Source organism: Cnephaeus nilssonii (assembly GCF_951640355.1).
Source record: "Cnephaeus nilssonii genome assembly, chromosome: 10".
NCBI lineage: Eukaryota > Metazoa > Chordata > Mammalia > Chiroptera > Vespertilionidae > Cnephaeus > Cnephaeus nilssonii.
The window spans coordinates 78,490,132-78,511,872 of NC_137081.1; the positions used below are offsets into that span (position 1 = coordinate 78,490,132).

At 43.9% G+C, this 21,741-nt stretch overlaps 1 protein-coding gene across 5 annotated transcripts in view; it reads left to right on the plus strand.

The window, feature by feature from the left end:
* Nucleotides 1-21,741, plus strand: part of NCKAP5 (NCK associated protein 5) — a 965,452-nt gene that overhangs the window by 667,307 nt on the left and 276,404 nt on the right. For all 5 annotated transcript variants that reach the window (XM_079782414.1, XM_079782415.1, XM_079782418.1 and 2 more), the window contains one exon: nucleotides 1,860-2,009. In XM_079782414.1, the coding sequence (XP_079638540.1) occupies nucleotides 1,860-2,009 (150 nt within the window). The remainder of the gene's footprint in view (nucleotides 1-1,859; nucleotides 2,010-21,741) is intronic.

Consider the following 21,741-nt stretch of genomic DNA (forward strand, 5'->3'; position numbering starts at 1 on the left):
ACCGCACCGTTCACTGCCGGGGCATGGTGGTGGTTTCACGTGCATTATGGCTAGCAAGCAGCTCCCTGCACCAGTCTGGGTGTGGGGTCCGAGGTCAGTCTGGAGATTGGTGTGGCTGTGTTCCTGGCCTCCTTTACTCCACTCTACATGATGGCGTGGGCTCTGTGCCAAAGCCACCGTGGCCTGGAAGTGCCTGCTGCAGTAGAAGGGGCTCCTCATCTAGGAGAACCCAATCTGCCTGTCCCCGGGTCTCCTGGGTTATCTAACTCTCCCTCACTCACCACAAACACACACCACATGTCCACACACGCCCCTCTCACTCCTATACTCGGTCACACTCTCTCCCTCCCTGCCACTCTGTCAGCCGCCATGTTCCCAAGTCTCAGTTTTCTCTTTGAACGAAAGTCCCACCCTTTGCCTAGCTAGCTGGTCAAGCTGCCTCACTCTGCAAAGCCTGAGTCACGCTCCAGGTCCGTGAAATACCAGCTCACAGCCGGCATTGGCCACCCCTCCTTTGAACGATGTAAAATGGCTCTTGTGTTTTCTGTGATCTCAGTACTCATACTTAGTCTGTTTTATCTTGAATTATTTCCAGTTGTTTCATATATTTAGGCACTGTGTCTAGACACCTTAGATGTATGTGTGTGTTTGTGTTTAGTAGATTCTTGTTATTTGTAGATTCTGTATTTGTGAATTCATCTACCCCCTAAATTTATTTTCACTCCCCAAAATCAACATTTGCCTGGTGACATTTTTATATACTTCATCATTTATCTTTAAAAAAATAAGTTAAATATTTTTGAAACCTCCAAAGCACCTTCGTGAGCAGTTTGAAAACCTGTTCTTGTTTTCCTCTTATGCTAATATTATTTTCTAAGTAGATTGTATAATGCCTAGAGGTTAAGGATCATATCTCTTTTGCTTTTGTATTTTCAAATGATCTTAGATTAGTGCTGAATATAAAGGAGTCACTGATCATTGATAATTCCTTTAGCCCATAGTTGTCAGCCAGCTGTATTTAGACAAGGATTTCTGCAGCATTGTGCTGAAAATCAGTGTAATGATGTTTGGTAGCATCAGGGTCCAGATGTACCTACAAAATTGATGACATTTTTTTTTTCATATGATATTCTCCTGACATTTCTTTTTTCCCTTGAAAACAAGAGCCAGTGGTGAGGCTCAAATGAACACTTCCCAGCTTCCCCAAACTGCCAGGGACAAGGTTGAGTGAGGTGCTTCCAGCAGGGAGGTAAGACAAGATAACCACATTTTCTGTCTGCCTCAAGGCTGTACTGTGTATCCTGAAGTGCTAGAAAAGGGAGGAAGGGGTCCTTAAGAGCTGTGTCATTTCTGAGCCAAAGGAACTCATTGGTTTCCACATAGAATTCTGATTTCTAAGAATTCACTATCATATTGATTTTTCTCAAATAGTTCCTTTAAGTTAAAGTTAATTAAATGGCTTTCTGTCCAATGAATTTAATAATTCTTTTTTGAGGAGCTCAGCTGTTCAGAAATCAAGGGATGAAGGTTTAAAGCACAGCTGAGTTCCATGGTGCAGATAGAAATGGATGAACCGCAGGACTCCAGGCTTTGTTGGCTAGGCCACTTCTCCGGCTGGGCAGAGGATGTGCGTATCCAGAGGTGGTGACCCAATGGCTTGGACCTTCCAGGATTCATTAAAAAATGTTTACTGTGATTACTAATATAAGCACACTCAGAATTTGTTTAGCAAAACAAATCTCTGCCTCAGCCACAGAAAGAATGCAAAAGCAGTAGGGAGATTCCATAATGTCCACCCGTAGACTCGTGCTTATTTGTCAGCGGGGGTTATTGCCAACAAGAATTCTCTGTTGCTCCAGGAAACGCTGTCAGAAGATGAGAGAAAACACAAAGAAGCTTTGGAAGATCTTCACATGGCGGTCGATGAAGATTCGAGGAGCGAAAGCAGCAGTGCAGACGAGGGCAAAGAAAAGACCAAACTGCTGTTGGAAAGACTCAAAGCTCTAGAGGTAAGAAAGGAGACCATTTTTACACATTTAAAGAAAAACAGTGCTCTGCTTCTTTTATTGGCACTGGTTTTGAATGAGTATAAACATTCCCTTCTCAATTCTCAGATCCCTAGACTAATAGGATCCAGTCTCTCCCATTGTGATTCCTCTGTCAGTGATTAGCTGTCATCGTCTGCAGTGCTCAGACTCATGGCCTAGTCACTAGGCCCTAGTGACTGAGATTGCATTACCTCACAAAGAGTGCACCGGACAATGATTCACTTTAAATTCGATTCAGCCTTCACACTGGATCAGGTCCCCTAATATAAAAGGAAGAGGCTGTTCAATATTTCACTTCATTTACCCAATACCTAATGTAATGAATGAATGAGTGAATTAATAAATATCCAATACTATGTAAGGATGATTGTAAAAGAAAAAAAAAATTTTTTTAAGCAGAGCCATTATTTCCCCCCAAAAAACATGCAGAAGTTCACTGTGTAAAACATGAAAGTAGAGGTGAAGCTTCGCTAATGGGTGCTTGAGGGAGGTTTTTGAACCATGACAATCTTCCAAAACATGTTTGAAAACACTGGGCTATTGTTTAATGGCATTTGACTTCACTTCAAGTGTTAATTCCTGAATGTGTATAGCAGTCCTCAAAGAACATTCCAGTTATCAGGTCTTGGTAGATATTATACAGCTGAAAGATTCAGTAAAGATGCCTTTTTCTATGAGTGGGCTCATATTCTTTTAATGAGTTTTCTGTTAGCATGTAGAACTGAGACATAATTACTTTTAAGCAATGACTATGGGTAGCCCACCTCTTCTTAAACTAGGAACAAGGGGCCTTCAGAATCTCTGTAATACAGTTATCCCGTTGGGTCTGCAGAATTCTGAAATCTTCAGGAGGGTGAAGAAATAAGATTGGAGACGTCTTGTTTTCTATAGTTGGTTCCTGAAATCTTGTCTTGAATCCACCACATGGTCTACAGTGGGCATCCTACTCTTTTCACTCTAATTTCCTCAGCAATAGTAAAGCAAAATTGTTAAGATTATGGACTTTGGAACCAGATTCCCAGGGTTTTGTTTGAATCCCAGTTGTGCTACTTTCTAGTTTTGAAACCTTGGGCAAGTTAATTAGGCTCTCTGTGCCTCTGTTTCTTCAACTGCAAAAATGGGGCTAATAGAAGCTTACCTTACAGGGAAATACTGAGGATGCGATGACTTAATATTTGTACAGCTGTGCCTGGCATATGGGCTCTTCTGTCCACCTACTTCAAGCTGCCTGCCATTCCTTAACTCATTTTTTCCCATTTATCTGACACAATGATCAATTAAACAACTATGAATGGAAAACTTCAGCCAGGTAGGTAGGTCAAGCAAATGGTTCACACAGGGGAGAAGAGAGGGCAGCTTAGGGAACCTCAGTAGCTCCCCTTGGGCCAGGAATCACTCCTTTCTTCCCAAAGGTTCTCATACTTTTTTCATTTTTAAGATAGTCTCTGTGAACAGTGGGAAAACCTTCTCAAGGGCCACTGAGGTTCTATTTGAGAGTTTTGGGAAACTCAGAGCTTTTTGTCTTCAGTATGACTTCACTCGATTGAACAATGGGGATGATTAGATATTACAAGTTCTTACTTCCCTAGAACCACCTACTTAAATGGTTAGTTTTACTTATGATTACAGTAAAAAACGCTCCTAGTCTACCTATTTGTCACTGAAAAAACTTTGTGAACAACATTTTGTTTAATCAAATCCGGAGCTATTTAAAAAATTAATCTCTGGCGATGCATATTTCTTAAGCCCATACTGAGTAAAATAGAAGCAGTATTTTTTTTTGTACTTTCATAGAGATCTTTATACTTCAGGCAACAATGCTTACATCCAGCATTAGTTGGATGTAATGGATGATATTTCTAAGTGCCATTAAGCCCCACAATTTTAATTCACAAATCTATTTTATTTTCTAAGTTAATTTCCTCTAGGCAGAGTGTTACTGCTTGTTTTCTAAAATGCTTCGCTCAATCTTTTTGTTTGTTTGTTTGTTTCTTTCTTTTTTTTACACCAAGAAACCTACATGGCTGCTTTTTTGCTTTGCTCAATCTTCAGTGTACTCTCTCCTTGCTCCCAAATATCTTACTGTTGTCTATTTGAACAGCTAGTAAAAAGAGATCTTCATTAAATATACGCAATATACACACACATATAACCACACACATATATATGTCTCATCCAATTTTTATATGAATTTCATGTTACTTTATTTTTTAAAAATTAACTGCATGTGCTTTCTGTATAACCATTTGCATACGTTAGCAATTATTGTGTGAAAATAGAGGGTTCATTCTGACTGACCACATTCAGGGCCAGCCACAGAGACCCACACAGATTTATGCACTTCAACACAGTGTTACTCCGGAAGATTGCAGGGGCATTAAATAGAATTCTTCAGAATTACTTGGGCAAATTATGATGTTGTACAGCAAGATTTTAAACAACCAAAAAAAAAAAATACTTGTATTGGCGTGTTTTTGAAACAACCATATATGTGTACTCTGACCTCTTGGCCTCGGGTGTTGCAGGAGGCACAGAGGAATGGTCTTCTGAGCGATGGGGAGCAGCCCACCTTAATTCCTGCTCCCCAAACAGGTCCCAAGCAGGTATGGAAAAGCAGAGGAGATGCTGAGTTGACTTCTAATAATACCATATTCTTGATTAATATCAGGAAAATATTTTAAAACAACCAAAGTTGAGGAGCCTCTGACTTTGAGAATTAAGTAAATTTATCCAAGCAAAGTATCCCCCACTGAGGAAATTGTAGTGCCACCCCTACTCCAGAATGTTCCTTCTCATGAGCCTTTCTGGGGCTGAATTCCTACTTGCACTCAACTTTAAATCCTTCTTTCTTCTTCCCAACCTCATGTAAAACAAAGCCCTTGATTTTTTCCCAAATGCAATCCTACAAAGGGTATGTGGTCATAGAAGAATATTCCAAAGGCTAAGGGCTTTGAACTTGGTCTTTAGATGGCTCTGTTTTCTCTAAGTCCTTTAGGGCAGGACATTTCACGCTTGCCCTTCTCAATCCCCAGCCTTTTACCCTAGAGCACGGCCAGCTCTTTCCCACTTGTTCTCTCTCTCTCAGCCAAGTTCCCCGTCATTTACTGAGCAGAGATTTTTGGGTTTCTGTATTCTACTCACGGTGTCATTCCATTCCACTCACAGAGCTCACCAAAGTATTTGCTAAAGAAGACATTTACCTCCCCAAAAGAACTCTAGGGCCAGCAGTCAAAATAATATTAATACACACACATGCACACATATTTTCTTTCTCTTCTTAGCAGTTGTTTTCTCTACTCAGTGTCTCGGTTTCAGTAATTTTCAGTTGTTCATGAAGAAGAGAAGGCCACTTACCCTCACCTCCCGGCAATGACTTCCCCAGGGACTAAATTATGTTAGTTTAGGATCCTGATATCTGGTGGAGAAACCATTTGGCATATTTATATTTCTGCCATAAGGGACCCAATGGGTGATATGGATGCCACTTGAACTCATTTTCTATAATTTTTTAAGCATTAGGTTCTTTTTTTCTTATTTAGAGTGTCAGTCTGCTATTTCAGAGACTTTATTTACTCAGAATAAAGCTCATCATTTTTAATATGCTGCAGGCCCCATCTATCAAAGGACCCCCTCCTCCCTTCGACCTCATCCCACAAGGGGTCTTTCAGATTTGACCTCCACGATGGAGTGACTTGACCTTGTATCTTCCCAGCTCTCTATTCCTGGGGTTGGGCCTCAGGCCCAGGTTTGCTCACAGCATGTTCCTTGAAATACAGGATTTGCTTGTCTCCAGGTCCCTTTCCTGAATCTCTCTCAGCCCTTTCTCCCTACTCATTGACCAGCTTCATACCTGACAAGAAATCAAGATGAAATCCTCTTACCTCACTCTCAACTCCCATGGCATCTCTGATTCCTAGACTCTGGCCAAGGAGGAGAAGAGGCCTGAGACTACCTGGGACTTCTCAGCCTCCAGGTAGATGCTGATGTCTTGGATACAGCCTCAGGTCAGAAGAACTTGGCTTCTTATAGGGAAAAACCTATTTTGTGCAGAAAAATATGGTCGTTAGATGTGCTAAAGTAAATAACAGCTTTTTCTACTCAATTTCACCTTCCCGTGAAAGTATAACAATTAAAATGCTAAGTGTATGCATTTCTGTTAATCAGTAATTACTGTTTAAAATGAGGTATCTTAAAATAGTAATTCTCAAACCTGGCTGCACATCACAATGACATGATGAGTTCGTAGTTGATAGATATTTATTTAATACCTTCTATGAGCTAAACACTGTTAGGCATTAGTATTAGAACTCCAACCACAGTGTACAGAGTCAACATACATATTTAATAAAATAAATAATAAAACAAAGAAATAAATAGACAATTAAGTGCCTCTGAATATGAAAAATTAGCTGATATAGTAATAGGAGAGTGGGGATGGAAACAAGAGAGGTATTTACCTCCAATGGGCTCTGATACTGGGCAAGTTGAGTACAATCCTATATAATAAAGAGCTAATATGCAAATGGTCATCACACTGTCATGCCATAATGGCTCAGACACTCAACACTGGGGAGAGAGGAATGGGAACCAGTCAGGCACAAATAAGCTCATGAGAGGAATGGGGACCAGCCAGGCTACAGCCTGGGAGAGGGACAAGCCGCCCGCCCTGCGGTCCCAGGCGTCAGCAGCTGGGGCTGTGGCCTGGGAGAGGGACAAGCCACAGGCCCTGTGGTTTTGGGTGCCAGCGGCTGTGCCTGCAGCCTGGGAGAGGGGCAAGCTGCCTGCCCTGCAGTCCCGGGCACCAGCAGCTGGGGCTGCAGCCCAGGAGAGGGACAAGCCACCTGCCCCGTGGTCCTGGGCATCAGCGCCTGTGGCCCGGGAGAGGGACAAGCTGCCTGCCCAGCGGTCCAAGGCACCAGCGCCTGCGGCTGCGGCCCTGGTGAAGCCACCCGCCCACAGTCCCCTGCGGCTGCGGCCGGCCTGGGGAAGCCGGCCAGGTCCTGGGTGCCTGCAGCTGGCCAGAGGAAGGGAAGCCCAGGTCCTGGGTGCCTGTGACTGGCCGGAGGAGGGAATCCTGGGTCCTGGTGCAAGGCAAGGCAGAGGCAGTTTGGGGCGATCAGGCCAGCAGGGGAGCAGTTAGGGGCAATCAGGCAGGCAGAGGGGTTAGGGGTAACCAGGCAGCTAGGCAGGCGAGCAGTTAGGAGCCAGTAGTCCAGATTGTGAGAGACAGTTGGACATCCCCCAAGGGGTCCCAGATTAGAGAGGGTGCAGGCCAGGCTAATGGATCCCCCCACCACCCTTGTGCATGATTTTCATGCACCGGGCCTCTAGTCTATATATAAAAGGTTAAGCGACTGTTATACCGGCCCAAGCCCAGGAATAGAGCTGGAATGATGTGCACTGACCACCAGAGGTATGATGTGCACTGGCCACCAGGGGGCAGATGTCAATGCAAGAGCTGCTGAGCTGCAGTGATTTGGCAGCGGCGGTTCTCAGGTGATGCACCCTGGAACAAGAGAGGAGGGAGCCTGATTCCTCGCGGGGCCACTCAATTCTACCTTTGCCTGTGGGTTATGTTGTTGCTGGGGCACTGTCGCTCTGAATCTGGTTTATTGCACACTTGTGTTTGCATTCCACACCCTGTATGACAGAAACTTTGCAGAGTGCCCTCTCGCACTCTGGGACCCCTCGGGGTATGTTGGAGAGCCAGTTTCGACCCGATCCCTACAGGCCAAGCCAAGGGACCCCACCTACTGGAGGGACCCCGCTCACTTCACAGATGCCCTTTGAGCTGCAGTGCTGCCCCAGGTGCACCTGGCTGGGAGAGAATGAGGGCGGTTGGCTCCCAGGTGTGTCTGGCCCATCTTGCCCAGTCCCACCCTGCCGGCCATCTTCTATTTCATTTCCTTTCAATGTGCATGAATCTGTGCACCAGGCCACTAGTATAAATCATAAAAAGGAAAGAGCTGAGTGAAAACCTAGAGAAAGAACAAGAATAAACTGCAAGTGTGAAATTCCAGAGATGGTGAAAGCTTGGAAAATTAGAGAAACAGAAATATGAACTTTGTCCTGGAATTGTGAGGAATAATGATGTCTGTATTGGCAAGCCCTTCTATGGGGCTTACGATGGTCCAAGCACTATATATATATTTAGTGGCCAGATTATTATGACCACCCCACCAGTACTTCGTTGGGCCACCTTTTGCCTTCAGTACTGTGGTGATTCTTCTTGGCATTGACTCCACGAGATATTGAAAGGTGATGCGAGGAATCTGACACCATGCCTGATGAATAGCACTGTCCAGTTCTGTGAGATTTGATGGTTGTGGTACCAGCTGCCTGATGGCTCTTTTAACTTCGTCCCACAAATGCTCAATTGGATTGAGATCTGGTGATTGTGGGGGCCACCTAAGCAAGGTAAAGTCTCCCTCATGTTCTCAAAACCACTCCTGCACAATATGAGCACCGTGGCATGGCGCATTGTCTTGTTGGAAGAAGCCATCTCCATTGGGATATGCCATCAACATGATAGGATGAACTTGATCAGCAATTATACTTAGGTATGTTGTGCTATTCAGACGTTGTTCCACACGAATTAAAGGGCCCAAATCAGGCCAGGAAAATATGTCCCAAACCATACACTGCCCTCACCAGCTTGAAGGGTTGTAATCAAGCATGTGGGGTGCATGCTTTCATTCTGTTTCTGCGAAATTCTCACTCGGCCATCTGCATGATGCAACTGGAAACATGATTCCTCAGACCACTGACTTTTTTCCAATGCTCAACTGTCCAGTCCTTGTGTTCCTGTGTGAATTGGAGACGTTTTATCTTGGTAACTGCAGACAGCAAAGGTGTTCGAACAGGCCTTCAGCTTACATATCCTATACGATGCAGTGTATGGCTAATTTGCCTACAAATTGGTCATAATAATCTGGTCACTCAATATATATACACATACATCTTTAGAACAACCCTGTGGGTGAGGTACATATGATTATTATCATACCCATTTTAAAGATTAGGAAATTGAGCCCCAGAAAGTTTGGGTCACTTGCCCAAGGTCACATAGTAAATAAGAGAATCAGAATTTGAACTCCAGTTGTATGGTTAAGCTATGCTTTGCTGGTAAGAAATGGTCAAGTAAGAATACATTTTAGAAGTGAGACCTGGAATTACTGATGCATTGGATGTGGAATATAAGAAAAAGTGAGAAATCAGGGGTGACTTCTAATTTTTGTCTTAGCGACAGTGTGGGGTTGTACCAAATTTCTGAGGGAGGCTAGGCTTAGAAGAGAGGTGACTTGCAGAAAGGAATCCTATGTAATAAAAGGCTAATATGCAAATTGTCCCTTCAACCGGGAGTTTGACCAGGAGTTCGACCAGGGGACGGGGCCATCTGGCCAACCTCCCGCGTCCCCTCCCCACAACCAGCCCGGCCCAATTGGCCCAGATCGGGGTGGGCAGGCCAGACCCCACCCATGCACGAATTCGTGTACCTAGCCTCTAGTGTATAATAATCAGGGTGGTTTTTTGGTGCATGTTGAGATACCTATTAAACATTCAAGTGATGATGCTCCATAGGCAGTTCGACATCCAAGGCCAAGGTCAAGGTTAGAGATATGGATTTGAGAGTCTGATGACAGCCTATGTTGTGGGACTTAATAAGGCCACATCAGAAATAAGTGTGAATGTGGACCTTAAGAGGGCAGAGCACAGACCCCTGGTTGCCCTCTAGTGGAGGTCTGGCTGAGAAAGAAGAGCCAGCCAATGAGACTGGGGAAAAGTAGTTCCTATGGTGGCAGGGAAATCAGAAAGGTGGAGGCGTCAGAGAAGCCTGCAGAAGAAAGTGTTTCAAAGGCAGCCTTGCGGAATGCTGCTAAAAGAATAAGAAATACAAAGCACAGAATTCCTCACTGGCTCAGAAGGAATGGGTCAGCTGAAAGCCTGAGAACAACCATTTCTGCTTGAAGTGGGTAGGAAGGTTGGAGACAGCACGTACAGGCAGCAATTTGAGGAGTTTTCCTACGGTTGAACTGATATGGGGAAAGTCATGCTGTTACTGGCAGACCAAGGACCCCAGAAAAGGTGTTATCAGACAGCCCCCTGAGTCCGAAGGCTGCCACCACCTCAGTTCTTATCCTGCTTGTATAAATGAACTTAAATGAGTTACGCCAGATGATTGCATTGTGATAAAGGCAATTTATTTAAAATTAAAGCATGCACATTTATTAAAGAAGGAAGACAAGCAAATCTATATGTTTGGCTTATGAAGTGCAGATGGCCTCTCAGCTAATCTGAAGAGTGAGTTGGGTGGGGATTTAAGGTGTTATATACCCTCCTGTCTATAGGTTTCAAAATTCCTCCCTTGAATATCTTGGTATAGTTGAATTCCCAAGGTCCCTTCCCTGAATTCATGAGAAGCACCTGGCAATTTTATTTTGCCAAGCCTCGAGACTTCTAGCTTCTCTGATAGGGAGTAAAAACAATAAGTAAAACTGCCCTTTTTTCCTTTCCCCTCCGCCCCTACTTTCCTGCATTCTCTCCTTAGGGATGATTTTCACCATTTGCTCTCAAGTGCCCTTGCCTGGGGAAGATAATGGCTTGTTAGTTACTAGCTGGCTGCAAGTTGCCCACTCTGTTTGGCCTTATTTTAACTTTCCTGTCTCAGTTTCCCTATTCCTCTTACCCTGGAATTTTCCCAGCTTTTCACCGTCCTGAACAATACCTGAAGAAAGACATAACGCAAGAGAAGCTCTTTTACAAAGACAGGAGACATTAGGGCATACTAGTGTACTGATGTGAGTGATCCGTGGAAAGGGAGAAATCCAATATACAGGAGAAAGACATATAAACGCACTAGTGAAATATACGAGCAGACAAGAGGGATGAAACAGAACTTCTAGAAATTAAGATGCCTGAAGACAACCTGGGAAAATCCAAGTCTCTAGCTCCAAGATGGAGGACCAAGTGTGTTTTCATAAAAAAAAAAAAAAATGCGTGGCGCGCGCCTGTAGTCCCAGCTACTCGGGAGGCTGAGGCTGGAGGATCGCTTGAGCCCAGGAGTTCTGGGCTGTAGTGCGCTATGCCGATCGGGTGTCCGCACTAAGTTCGGCATCAATATGGTGACCTCCCGGGAGCGGGGGGCCACCAGGTTGCCTAAGGAGGGGTGAACCGGCCCAGGTCGGAGACGGAGCAGGTCAAAGCTCCCGTGCTGATCAGTAGTGGGATCGCGCCTGTGAATAGCCACTGCACTCCAGCCTGGGCAACATAGCGAGACCCCGTCTCTAATAAAAAAATAAAAAATAAAATGCAAGTGATTCTGGTACACAACCAGGGTTGAGAGCCAGGAGACGTCACTAAGAGGGGTATTCATAGCTTCTCCAACACCTGCGGTCTAGCTCAGTTCAGTTTAATCTCAGCTTTCTCTGCCCCCAGTCTTCAGTAGAACTTCTCCTGAACTTCAAACGTAGATGCAGACGCCCTTCCCACACATGCCCATGCCAGAGAGCTTCTGTGCCTGAGAAAAGCTTGTAGTCAGCAGTGCTCAGAGCACCTTCTGCCCGCCTCTGATGGCTCCCTGACATGCTGTGGGATGATACACGCCCGGGTTTGGCTTCAGCTCCTCGCAGATGAGAGAAACAGTCTAACTTCTTAGCATTCCTGATTGACTTGGCTTGTTCTTCCTCTCACTTTTATCCTCCCCAATTCTGAGGAAATGTAAAAAAAAATAAAATAAAATAAAAAATAAAAAAACTTAAAGTTCTAAATCAGCAGGTGGTAGTCTGAATAGAAATCCTTAATGGTTTCCTTCTATTCTTTAGAGTCTATGACAGCTTGCTGACAGGTAATTCCAGACATGCCTGTCTTGAAGTATCAGGTGTATGTCTTCCTCCTGATCCTCCTGATTAATTTGTATCCAACTGTGGGTCACCTGGCAACAGTCACTGCATTAGGATTAGAGACAAAAACTCTTCTTTTTTTGTTGTTAAAAATCCCTTCCTGTGTCAGTATGTAACTTCATACCAGCAATTTTCTGATTATAAAAGTGGTAAATAGTCACCTTGTAGAAAATTAGGAAAATATAAGGAAATAGGTAAATTGTAATTACACCAAGCAGAACTGTATGCTATTGACATTTTAGTATTTATATTACCAGTCATTTTTATCCTTTGTTGTAATTAATTAAACCAGGAAAGGACAAAATATCACTTTATACAGTTTAGTAGCTTGCTCTTTAATTTAACATATAAAAATGATTCCCCCCATGTTCCTCAGTGTTCCTTAAAATAGGATTTAGTGGCTGTGTAGAAATGTATCAAATGGATACTGAGTACCATTTATTTAGTCCCTTTGTGTTGGCTACTAAGGTTGTTGACCCTTTTTCATTATTGTAATGCTGATAAGCATCGGGGTCCATAAACCTTTATACACAAATATTTGTTTATTTGTTTTTAAATATATTTTTATTGATTTCAGAGAGGAAGGGAGAGGGAGAGAGAGATAGAAACATTAATGATGAGAGAGAATCATTGATCTGCTGCCTCCTGGATGCCCTCTACTGGGGATGGAGCCTGCAACCCGGGCATGTGCCCTTGACGGGAATCAAACCTGGGACCTTTCAGTCCACAGGCTGACGCTCTATCCACTGAGCCACACCAGCTAGGGCTACACACAAATATTTAAATAAGATATTTAAAACATGATCTTTTATTAAGTTATGCAGGTAGGCAGTTAGTTTTCTTCTTACCCAATTAAGATCCAATGGCTCTCCAAAACTAAGAATGCCAGGAATGCCTCTGATGGGGCAGCACAGTTAGGGGCAAAGCACCCAAACCACCCTCTATGGAGCCGCCATTTCTGCTCAATATAGGAGATAATGATAGGAGGGGGGAGGGGCGACATGGGCTGCAGAAACTATGTATTTCAAAGATCTAAGTCCTTGAGAAAACTTTACAATGCAGGCAGTCTTGCTACTTTGTCAAGGTACTGTGATTGCTCTTTTTATGGCAAGTCAAGGATGTCCTATTCAGATTGACTTTAACATAACAAAGAGCGGTCATATAACTAGAAATTACAGTATAACAATGGATGAAGTCATGGATTAATGCAATGGTTCAGACCAAGTCAGGGGGCCTTTTCTGTCTTGCAGCTTTGCTCTCCTCTACGTTGGTGTCATTCTTAGGCAGGCTCTCTCTATGCGTTGGCAAAGTTGCCAACCAGGAGCTTCTAATTCTGTACCCACTGATCAGCAGTGAAAAGGTTGTATCTATTTCCTTGTGGTTCCGTCCAAAGTACTAGACTGCAGCAAGGATGCCAGGCACAAGCTTGCATCTTGGCCACTGGAGGCTGGAGCATCACCCCTGACAGTCCCATCAGTTCCATGATTTACCATAGTTACTGGGTTTTAGTTATTTAAATGTCATATAACATCTAGGTAGCATCCATTCATAAAGGTAGGATGCTACTTAGATGTTATCTTTTCTTTTTCTTCTGTGATGTCTTCTTTTTCTCTTCTCTTCTCTTCTCTTCTCTTCTCTTCTCTTCTCTTCTCTTCTCTTCTCTTCTCTTCTCTTTTCTCTCCTCCCTCCCTCTCTCCCTCCTTCCCTCCCTGCCTCCCTCATGACCCCCCACCCTTTTCCTCTACTCCTTCCCTTCTCCCTTCTTGGCCATTTCTAAGCCCGGCTCCTGCTGGGTGCTGGAGTTACAAAGATCCACAGAGGATTTCTCTGCCCTTGAGACACATTGTTGGAGGGAAGACAAACATATGCTAATTTACATCATAAAAACAATGCACATTAACATTTTTAAAAATTAAAATGTATGTGCAAGGGTCATGGAGTGCCAAACAGAGATATTTTTGGAGGAGGCAAGGCAATAAGAATGTACCATTTGCGGCTTCATGCACATTTTCAGGGTGAGCAGTGAGAGGAAAGGCAGAGGAGCAAAGCAGCCAAGCTGGCAGCAGCCTCATGGAGCCACTGGACGTGGTCAGCCTGGGGCCTGGAGTACCCATGCGAAAGCGAACCTGAAAGGCTTGGCCTCCCCATCTATGAGCCTGAGCATGAGCATGAGCCTCCCCATCTATCCAACACATGGAGAGAAAGAGCTAACAGCTTTTGTCGTTGAAACTCACAGAGTGTATAATCACGCCTCTAATCTGTTTAGAGATGATCTTAACCGACAGCCCCCCGGGCTTTCCACAGCACCCTGGAGCTGCAGCTCCGAGGGGTGCTTGTGCCCATCCTTACAGCCTACCAGTAAATAACGTGGCCAGACAGTCACGCCAAGGGGTGGTGCAGCAGACCTGAGCCACGGAGGGAATATGTCAGGCCCCCATCGACTTCAGAAGAAACTCCTTCGGAGCGTAGAAAAAATATGTATATTCCATAAATTGAAGTCCTACCAATCACCAATAGCCTTTGATCAGCCCTGGCGGGATTTCTGCCATCTCTTCACCACTGATGTGAGGGAATGGAACCTGCCTGCAGCTTAGGTTTCCCAACAGTGACAGGCAGCTGCGGATTCCTCTTACCCTGGGTTTTGTTAGCAGCCACAAGGCCGTTTTACAGCAGCCCTTTTGGCCTTCCAGCCCCCCGACGCTTGTTCAATCGAGAATGACCTTTTTATCAGTTATGAGCGACTGCTGAGGGGAAAGGAGAAAGCTCTGTGCTGTGTGAGGTAGTGGCAGGGAGGGTGCGGGGCCTGTGCCGGCTCTGCGTGGCCGGGCCAGATGTGCGTGGGAGCTTGTTAGCTACACCTCACGTGTTAGAAAAAGCCAATGTCAAGAATTAATCTGCATAAATATGTTACTTTGCCTGGCTCTGATTTGTGTGGGAACTTGTAAGAAAACCCCAGATCTTATAGAAGGCCAATGCATCAAGGTCTGATCTCCATAAATACTCCAGGAGCGATCAAAGAAGAAAAATTAGCTGTGGGCCATCATTAATTGTGCCCAAAGATAATTAGAACAAAGTGCTGTTAATTGTACGTTGGTTTAATGTTATGTAGCCACGGCCTTGCTTTTTTTTTCAATAGGAGTATAAATTTTGATGTCAGAAACTGAAAGCTGGCTGGCTTGATTAATCAAAAGGCTTCAGTTTGCTTAGTTACAATCAATTAGGCATTTTAATTCTTACTCTACAACGTATGATGAAGCCTAGTATGCCCTGAGTATAATTGGAAAACAAAAACGTCAGGTCTTGGTGTTTTTTGCATAGTGGGTATCAGTGGTTCTAGATGTGATTCAGAAAAGCACCATGATTGATGAGCTGCCCCCGTTACAGGGCGGCAGCATTCTGTAAACTCTAACTAACAGCTCACCAGGAGAAAATGTTTCCCAGCCTTGGGAAAGGAAACAGCCGTGGCTCCAGGATGGGGTCCAGAACAAAGCCCTTGTTACACCTTCACTTGCTGAGTCACCCTCATCATTGGGGAAAGGCTAGGAAGCATAAGAAATTCACTCTGAGTTCTCATGGCGGCCTTTTGAGGGTGATCTAATCCATTGGCATTCAGTTCATCCCCACCCTAGCGCCTCACTACTTAGGGAGGGGAAATATACAGTTTTACTTTATAACCAAAGCAGTGTGACCGAGGTACCAGAATGGATCAGGGGTTTTAAGATTTGGATGTGGGAGGGGAGATTATAAATATAAGCTGTCCTGGGTATAAGAATCTCTGCAGTATTCGTTTTGATAATTACTCCTATTTCAGAACTATAAAGGATACCTTTGTTTTTCTTTGTGAATTTAACTTTCTACATGCCCATGTCCGTGGCGTGCTGAATCACACACTGCCCCTGGTTTCCTGGCTAGTTACAGCCCACCAAGGCAGGCTCAGCCTCTCCTCCGGAGCTCAGCGTCCCGAGTCCTCAGCGGATGCAGTGGAGTGGGGATCGTCTCCAATGTAAGCTTCCACCTGCTTTCAGGAAGACACAGCTTGTAACAGGTGCCTATTGTTTGTTTTGAAAGGACAGCATTTCAACATAGCAAAGAAAAAAAAGAAGTACTTTTAAAATTACAACAAGGAACATTATCTGCGCAGAAATCTCGGATATTTTCCTCAAGGCAGAGGTTTTCCCTTCACTTCTTATTTATAGTCCCATCCCCAGGAGTTTTCTTAGAAACATGAAAAATGCCTTTTCCTGTGACATCATTATTATTGTTGGCTTTGTATGTGCCCAGGGCCAAAATCAAATTGCTTTTGGTAATCTCATAAAATACCAAGATGATCATGAAGTCATTTAGAGGAACCTGCCTCCCCACATGTGGTAATTTGTGGACGTGGCTCTAGGTGAGTCCAGCTTAAGAGGAGAAGCAGCTACAGGCAAACAGCATGCAACGGGCAGGTGGCCCTAAGTCCGCATAAAAGGGGTTCCTCAGAAACCCGGGTACCCAGAACGCTTCCTGCAGGCTAGTTCTGTGAGAGGGACAAATAAGAAAACAGGTTTTCTGCCCGAAAGCAGTGTGTGGGTGCTGTCTGTGATGAATGTAAATTCTTGAGCACAGACCCCGGTTATGGCCTTGTCCAGTCTCTGTCCAAACCTGACCCCAGGGCCTCGTCAGGAAACATGGAAGCCGTGCTCACGATCAAGTAATCATTACAATAGATTAATAAGTACATATTGAATAACACTGATGCTATAACACATACAGTATTGACATTTTGTGTGTTATTTTGGTAAATTCACTGGTAATACATTTTAGGGGAAAAATATAAAAATATTTATCTAATAAGCTTGTGTGGTTCTTAAACTAGCTGAGCTCCCAACTCTGAAAAAGGACTTTTTCAAGAGCATTTTTAGTAAGGTACATTATAGGAGTAAATGTACAGTGAACAGGTTAAAGTTTGGTTTAAAAATTAAAATTTTTTATCCCATATTCATCTATTATAAAATGATAATTTTCGAAGAGCTAGAAGGGAGTTCTTTGTTCTTCCTTTCCTGTTGTCCTTACATTCTCCTGCACTCATTTACAGACACACACACACACACACACACACACACGCACACACACACACACACACACGCACACACACACACACACACACACACACAGGCTGCCGGGGATCCCAGAGGGGACTTTTAGGGAGTCACACGGATGAAGTGGCTTCCAGGCTCGTGGCCTGTTTTCTTCATCGCCAAGCCTCATCCTTCACTTGCTCACCAGCTTCTTGGCCTCTTCCATCACTGTGGGTGTGGGAGAGGCAGGAGGGGGTGTCTCTTGTCCCTGTCCTCCCCATGTTTCTCTCTCCTGTTTCTCCGGATTCTTGTTGTTTTTGAGTTGGGATACTAGGCCTTTTCAGTCCCTTGGCATCTTCCTTTCCTTCCACATAACGAATTGCTTACAGTGAATCAGCTGGTCACTTTATATCAATCTGAGTGTTTGAGGCTCTGGCCTTGAGTATTTGTGCCTGGGAATTACTATCCACTTGCCAGGGTGCTGGTGTGGGAGCGGGGGAGCGGGGGGAGGAAAATGCTGTGCAGGGTATGCAGTCATTTCAAACACTCCCAGAGGCCAGGTTCCGGGTGGCCACCCTTGGTCTGTGATGGTGCCTTCCGTCTTCGACTTGGTCTCCTCTCATATAGCCTCTTGTCCAGCGAGCGCATCATCACTTTCCCCCCACCCCCGCCTCAACTCAAATTAGGTCCCCACACTGCAACTCTGAATGGCCACTTGATGTTCTCTCCAGCTGCAGATCAGTGAGCGTGGATTTGATCCCTGGTCAGAGCATATACCCAAGAATCAACCAATGAGTGCATAAATAAGTGGAACAACAAATTGGTTTCTCATTCTCTCTCTCTCTCTCTCTCTCTCTCTCTCTCTCTCTCTCTCTCTCTCTCTCTCTCTCTCTCTCTCCATTCTTCTCTCTCTAAATTTTTTTAAAAAGTAAAAAAAGACAGCCGGGTCTCTGCCCACCTGCCAGCACCCTGTGCAGGCAGCAGCCCCAATACCTTCTCTCGACAGCTCCTTGGGCACCTGAGATGAATCCTGTTGCAATGAGCTGCAAACCTGCATACAAACAAGTCACTCCTCACACCAGACCTTCATGCAAGGGCCCACTCTAGCCTGAAGTCTCACTATCATTGTTGCTTCAGGAAAAGTACAGAGAAAGTGCCCATAGAAAATAGTAAATGAAGAGGTGATATAAAGATAACGAAGTTCTTATTACAATCTACTGTTTCCCACGTCAGCCGGCAGACACTTGTCACCGCTCTCTCCCCTTCGCGTTCATTCCGGAAGCACCTGTAAGGGTGCCAGGGACTTGGAGAAAGACGCTGGATGCCCCCACGTGTCTCAGATCGGGCTGATCTCAGTGTTGGTAGCAGGTTTGTGTATCTCTATCCAGGGGCTAATTTCTTCGTGGAAAGTATATACGAATCCTTTTCCCTGAGGAATGAGAAGTGATTCTCCTCACAAGACACGCACTCAGTTGAGACTAGTGAAGGAAATGCACTCTATATCCCCAAAATGAGATTTCCTCATGTTCTTCATCTGGGATTTACCTTCCATAGAAACCAAGGGTCCTGTCATCCCTCCCTAAGGGGGGCTCCTGGGAAGCCAGGCCCGGGTTACAATTTCACCTGAATTCCTATTGGGCAGAGCTCACTGTGGAAGTGTAGCCTGTGCTTAACTCTCCCAGGCAGCGGACTCTGCATATGAACAGAGGTTTAAAACAAGAACAGGGACCCTGCCTAAGAGATGGCAAAGCAAGATACAACCTTCAGAGAACTAATCTCCTTTCTGTTCTTCAGCCACAGGGAGCTGTGCACTATCTGCTGAGGAAATCATTTCATTTTAAATTACACTCTATTATTAATGCTGATAAACCAGGGAGTGACAAAGCCCAGGGTAGACTCACCCATTTTGCATCATTTCCTGTTTGCATTTATTCTACTATCAGTACATAAATTAGCATATCTTATTTTTAAATCAGCATTGCTGTGCAATGCCATTTAATGAATTTTAAACAAAATAACTAATCGATAGTTTGTATTTTTTTACTTTTTAAAAAAAAATTAGAGAAGAATGGAGAGAGAGAGAGAGAGAAAGAGAGAGAATGAGAAACCAATTTGTTGCTCCACTTATTTATGCACTCATTGGTTGATTCTTCTATTTGTATATGCTCTGACCAGGGATCAAATCCACAATGCTCTATCCAACTGAGCTATCCAGCCAGGGCCCTTTTTGCTTTTTAACACCCCAAATAAGAGCTTTTCAAATACATCCCGATATTAACAACTTGAAAGTTTATAATTCTTAGAGTTCTCCCATTTGATTTATATGTTATAACGTATTTAATTTGCTTTAATTTAAGGATTGCCACATATATTTGAATTCACATTAAACATATGACAGATAAGAAACCATTCGGATCCTCCAGATAGAAGTAGCCTGCCCCATGAGATTGAATTTTTATTGTATGTGTAGGAAACACCTGTTAATTTATTTCAGCAATTTTGATCAAATGCTTTATAACTCTCACTTTTCAAAACTAAATCTTGTAACAATTAGGCCTCATATGTGAACTCCTAAAGGTGAGGCAGCATTCATAAAGTGAGGCTGCCAGATCACTGTGGACACTTTTCATTTACTTGCCGACTTTCCAGCACAGATGGATGCGAGAAGAGACCTTTTGGACAGGTGGGGAGCAGTGGTTGCTTAGTCGGCACCCGCAGAAAGCTGGATGGTTTTTCAGAGCAGTTGGCCCTGCAGGGTCATTTAAAGTCCAAAGACCAGCCAAACATGATGATTACTCATTACCGCTGAATTAAATCCAGTGCTCACCCTGAAGATGCTCTGGACCCGGATCAGTTGCCTCTTTTCCTCTGGATGCCCTAGATTCTAGGGCCTAGAAGGTTACCTGCCTTGACTCCGCTGGAGAACAGCCTATTTCTTTAAAGAATATCTCGCTGAGGTTCTCCCCGCAGCTCCTTCTGCAGAAGCAGACCTAGAAATTGATTGCCCAACAACCTGAGCAGCCCCCCTTCCCTTCCTCTCGAATTATGACATCATCAGTAACTCCCCCATTTCAGTCATTTCCTCTATTTCAGCTCCCTTCCCAGACTCCAGTAGTCAAATTAAAATGCAAATCTCTTGGGACAGCCAGCACATAAATATGAATTTCCTGCCAAAGGCAAGTGGGACTTACCTGTACCTATTAGCCCGAGAAGTAAAGAGAGCTTATCGTTTTTGGTTCTGGACTTTGAAATGTTTCTAATGCTGAGGCAGCATGGTAGAAATAAGCACAGAGTTTGAACTCTTCAGTTCTGAGTTCAAATTCTGCTCCTGTCACTAACTTTGGGGAAGTTCAACACTCTGAGCCTCAGTTCTCCATCTATAAAATGAGAGTAATAAAACATATGCAAATGGATTAGATGAGAAGGTAATATTATTTAATGCTAGCATAGGATGTGGCACAATAAGAAACACTTCTTTCTTCCTTTTAAATCTAAAACCTCAGGGATATTCCCTTTAGATAAGACTGAGGCAATTCTTTTCACCCAGGTGGTAGGAAAAAGGGACCTATTGTGGATGTTAAAACCCTGGATGCTTTTCTCCCTTAATGTCTCATCGGGCATCCAGATGATGGGCTATTACCTCCTTCAATCCCCAAGTGCTTGGAGACCCTCCTGCTGTTCCTTAGGTGAGTTTATAGCTGCCACTGAGGCCCAGTTCCCTTGCCCTACTTGTTCAACTGTTAGCAACACCCTTGATAGTGCTTCTGATCATCTCCCCCTTCTCCTCTCCTGTCCCCACAGGGACAAATCACCCCCAGGGTTCCAGACTGTGAGTGGGAGTGTGGGAAGGCTTGTCAGTTAGCCCTTTCCCAGGGCTCTGATCTTTATGGGGTGTGGGTGTGGGTATGGGGAGCACAACATCCAAGTGTTCCCTTCTCTCTATATGCATATTGATATCCAGTCAGAGGAGATATTTTATGTAGTTTATAATGAAGTTTCTGTCATCAGACAGTCTCAGTTGTTAAAATACGAAACATTCTCATTTCATCAGTGGTTATGTCTTAAGGGCAGATGAGGGCAATGGGATGGTTTATCAATGAACAACCATTCACTGGGGCAAGTCTAGAAAAAGCCAGTAGGGTGCTGAGCTGTGGCACTATAAAACTCAACTCAGAGCCTTTCCTAGCTTCTTATTTTTCCAGTGTTATTGAGATAGAATTGAGGTACAGCTCTGTATAAGTCCAAGGTGTACAGCACAATAATTGGGCTTACATGTAGCTTGAAATGATTACCACAACAAGTTTAGTTAACTTCCATCATCTCATACAGATATAAAAAATAAAAAGTAAAAAGTATATTTTTCTGATGAGAACTCTTAGAATCTACGCTCTTAACTTTAATATATAAGTACAGCAATGTTAACTGTAGTCATCATGTTGTACATTACATCCCCAGTATTTACGTATTTGTCTTTTCACTGGAAGTTTGTAACTTTTGACCACCTTGATCCAATTCCCCTTACCAACGTTAACCTCAAATCTGACCTCTTTTTCTTTGAGTTTGGTTTTGTTCTGTTTTGGATTATACATATAAATGAGATCATACTGTATTTGTCTTTCTCTGACTTATTTCACTTAACATGCCACCCTCAAGGTCCACCCATGTGGTAGCAAATAGAATTTCCTCTTTTTTTCATGGCTAATTAATACTACCCTTTTCTATTGTTGAATTACTGGT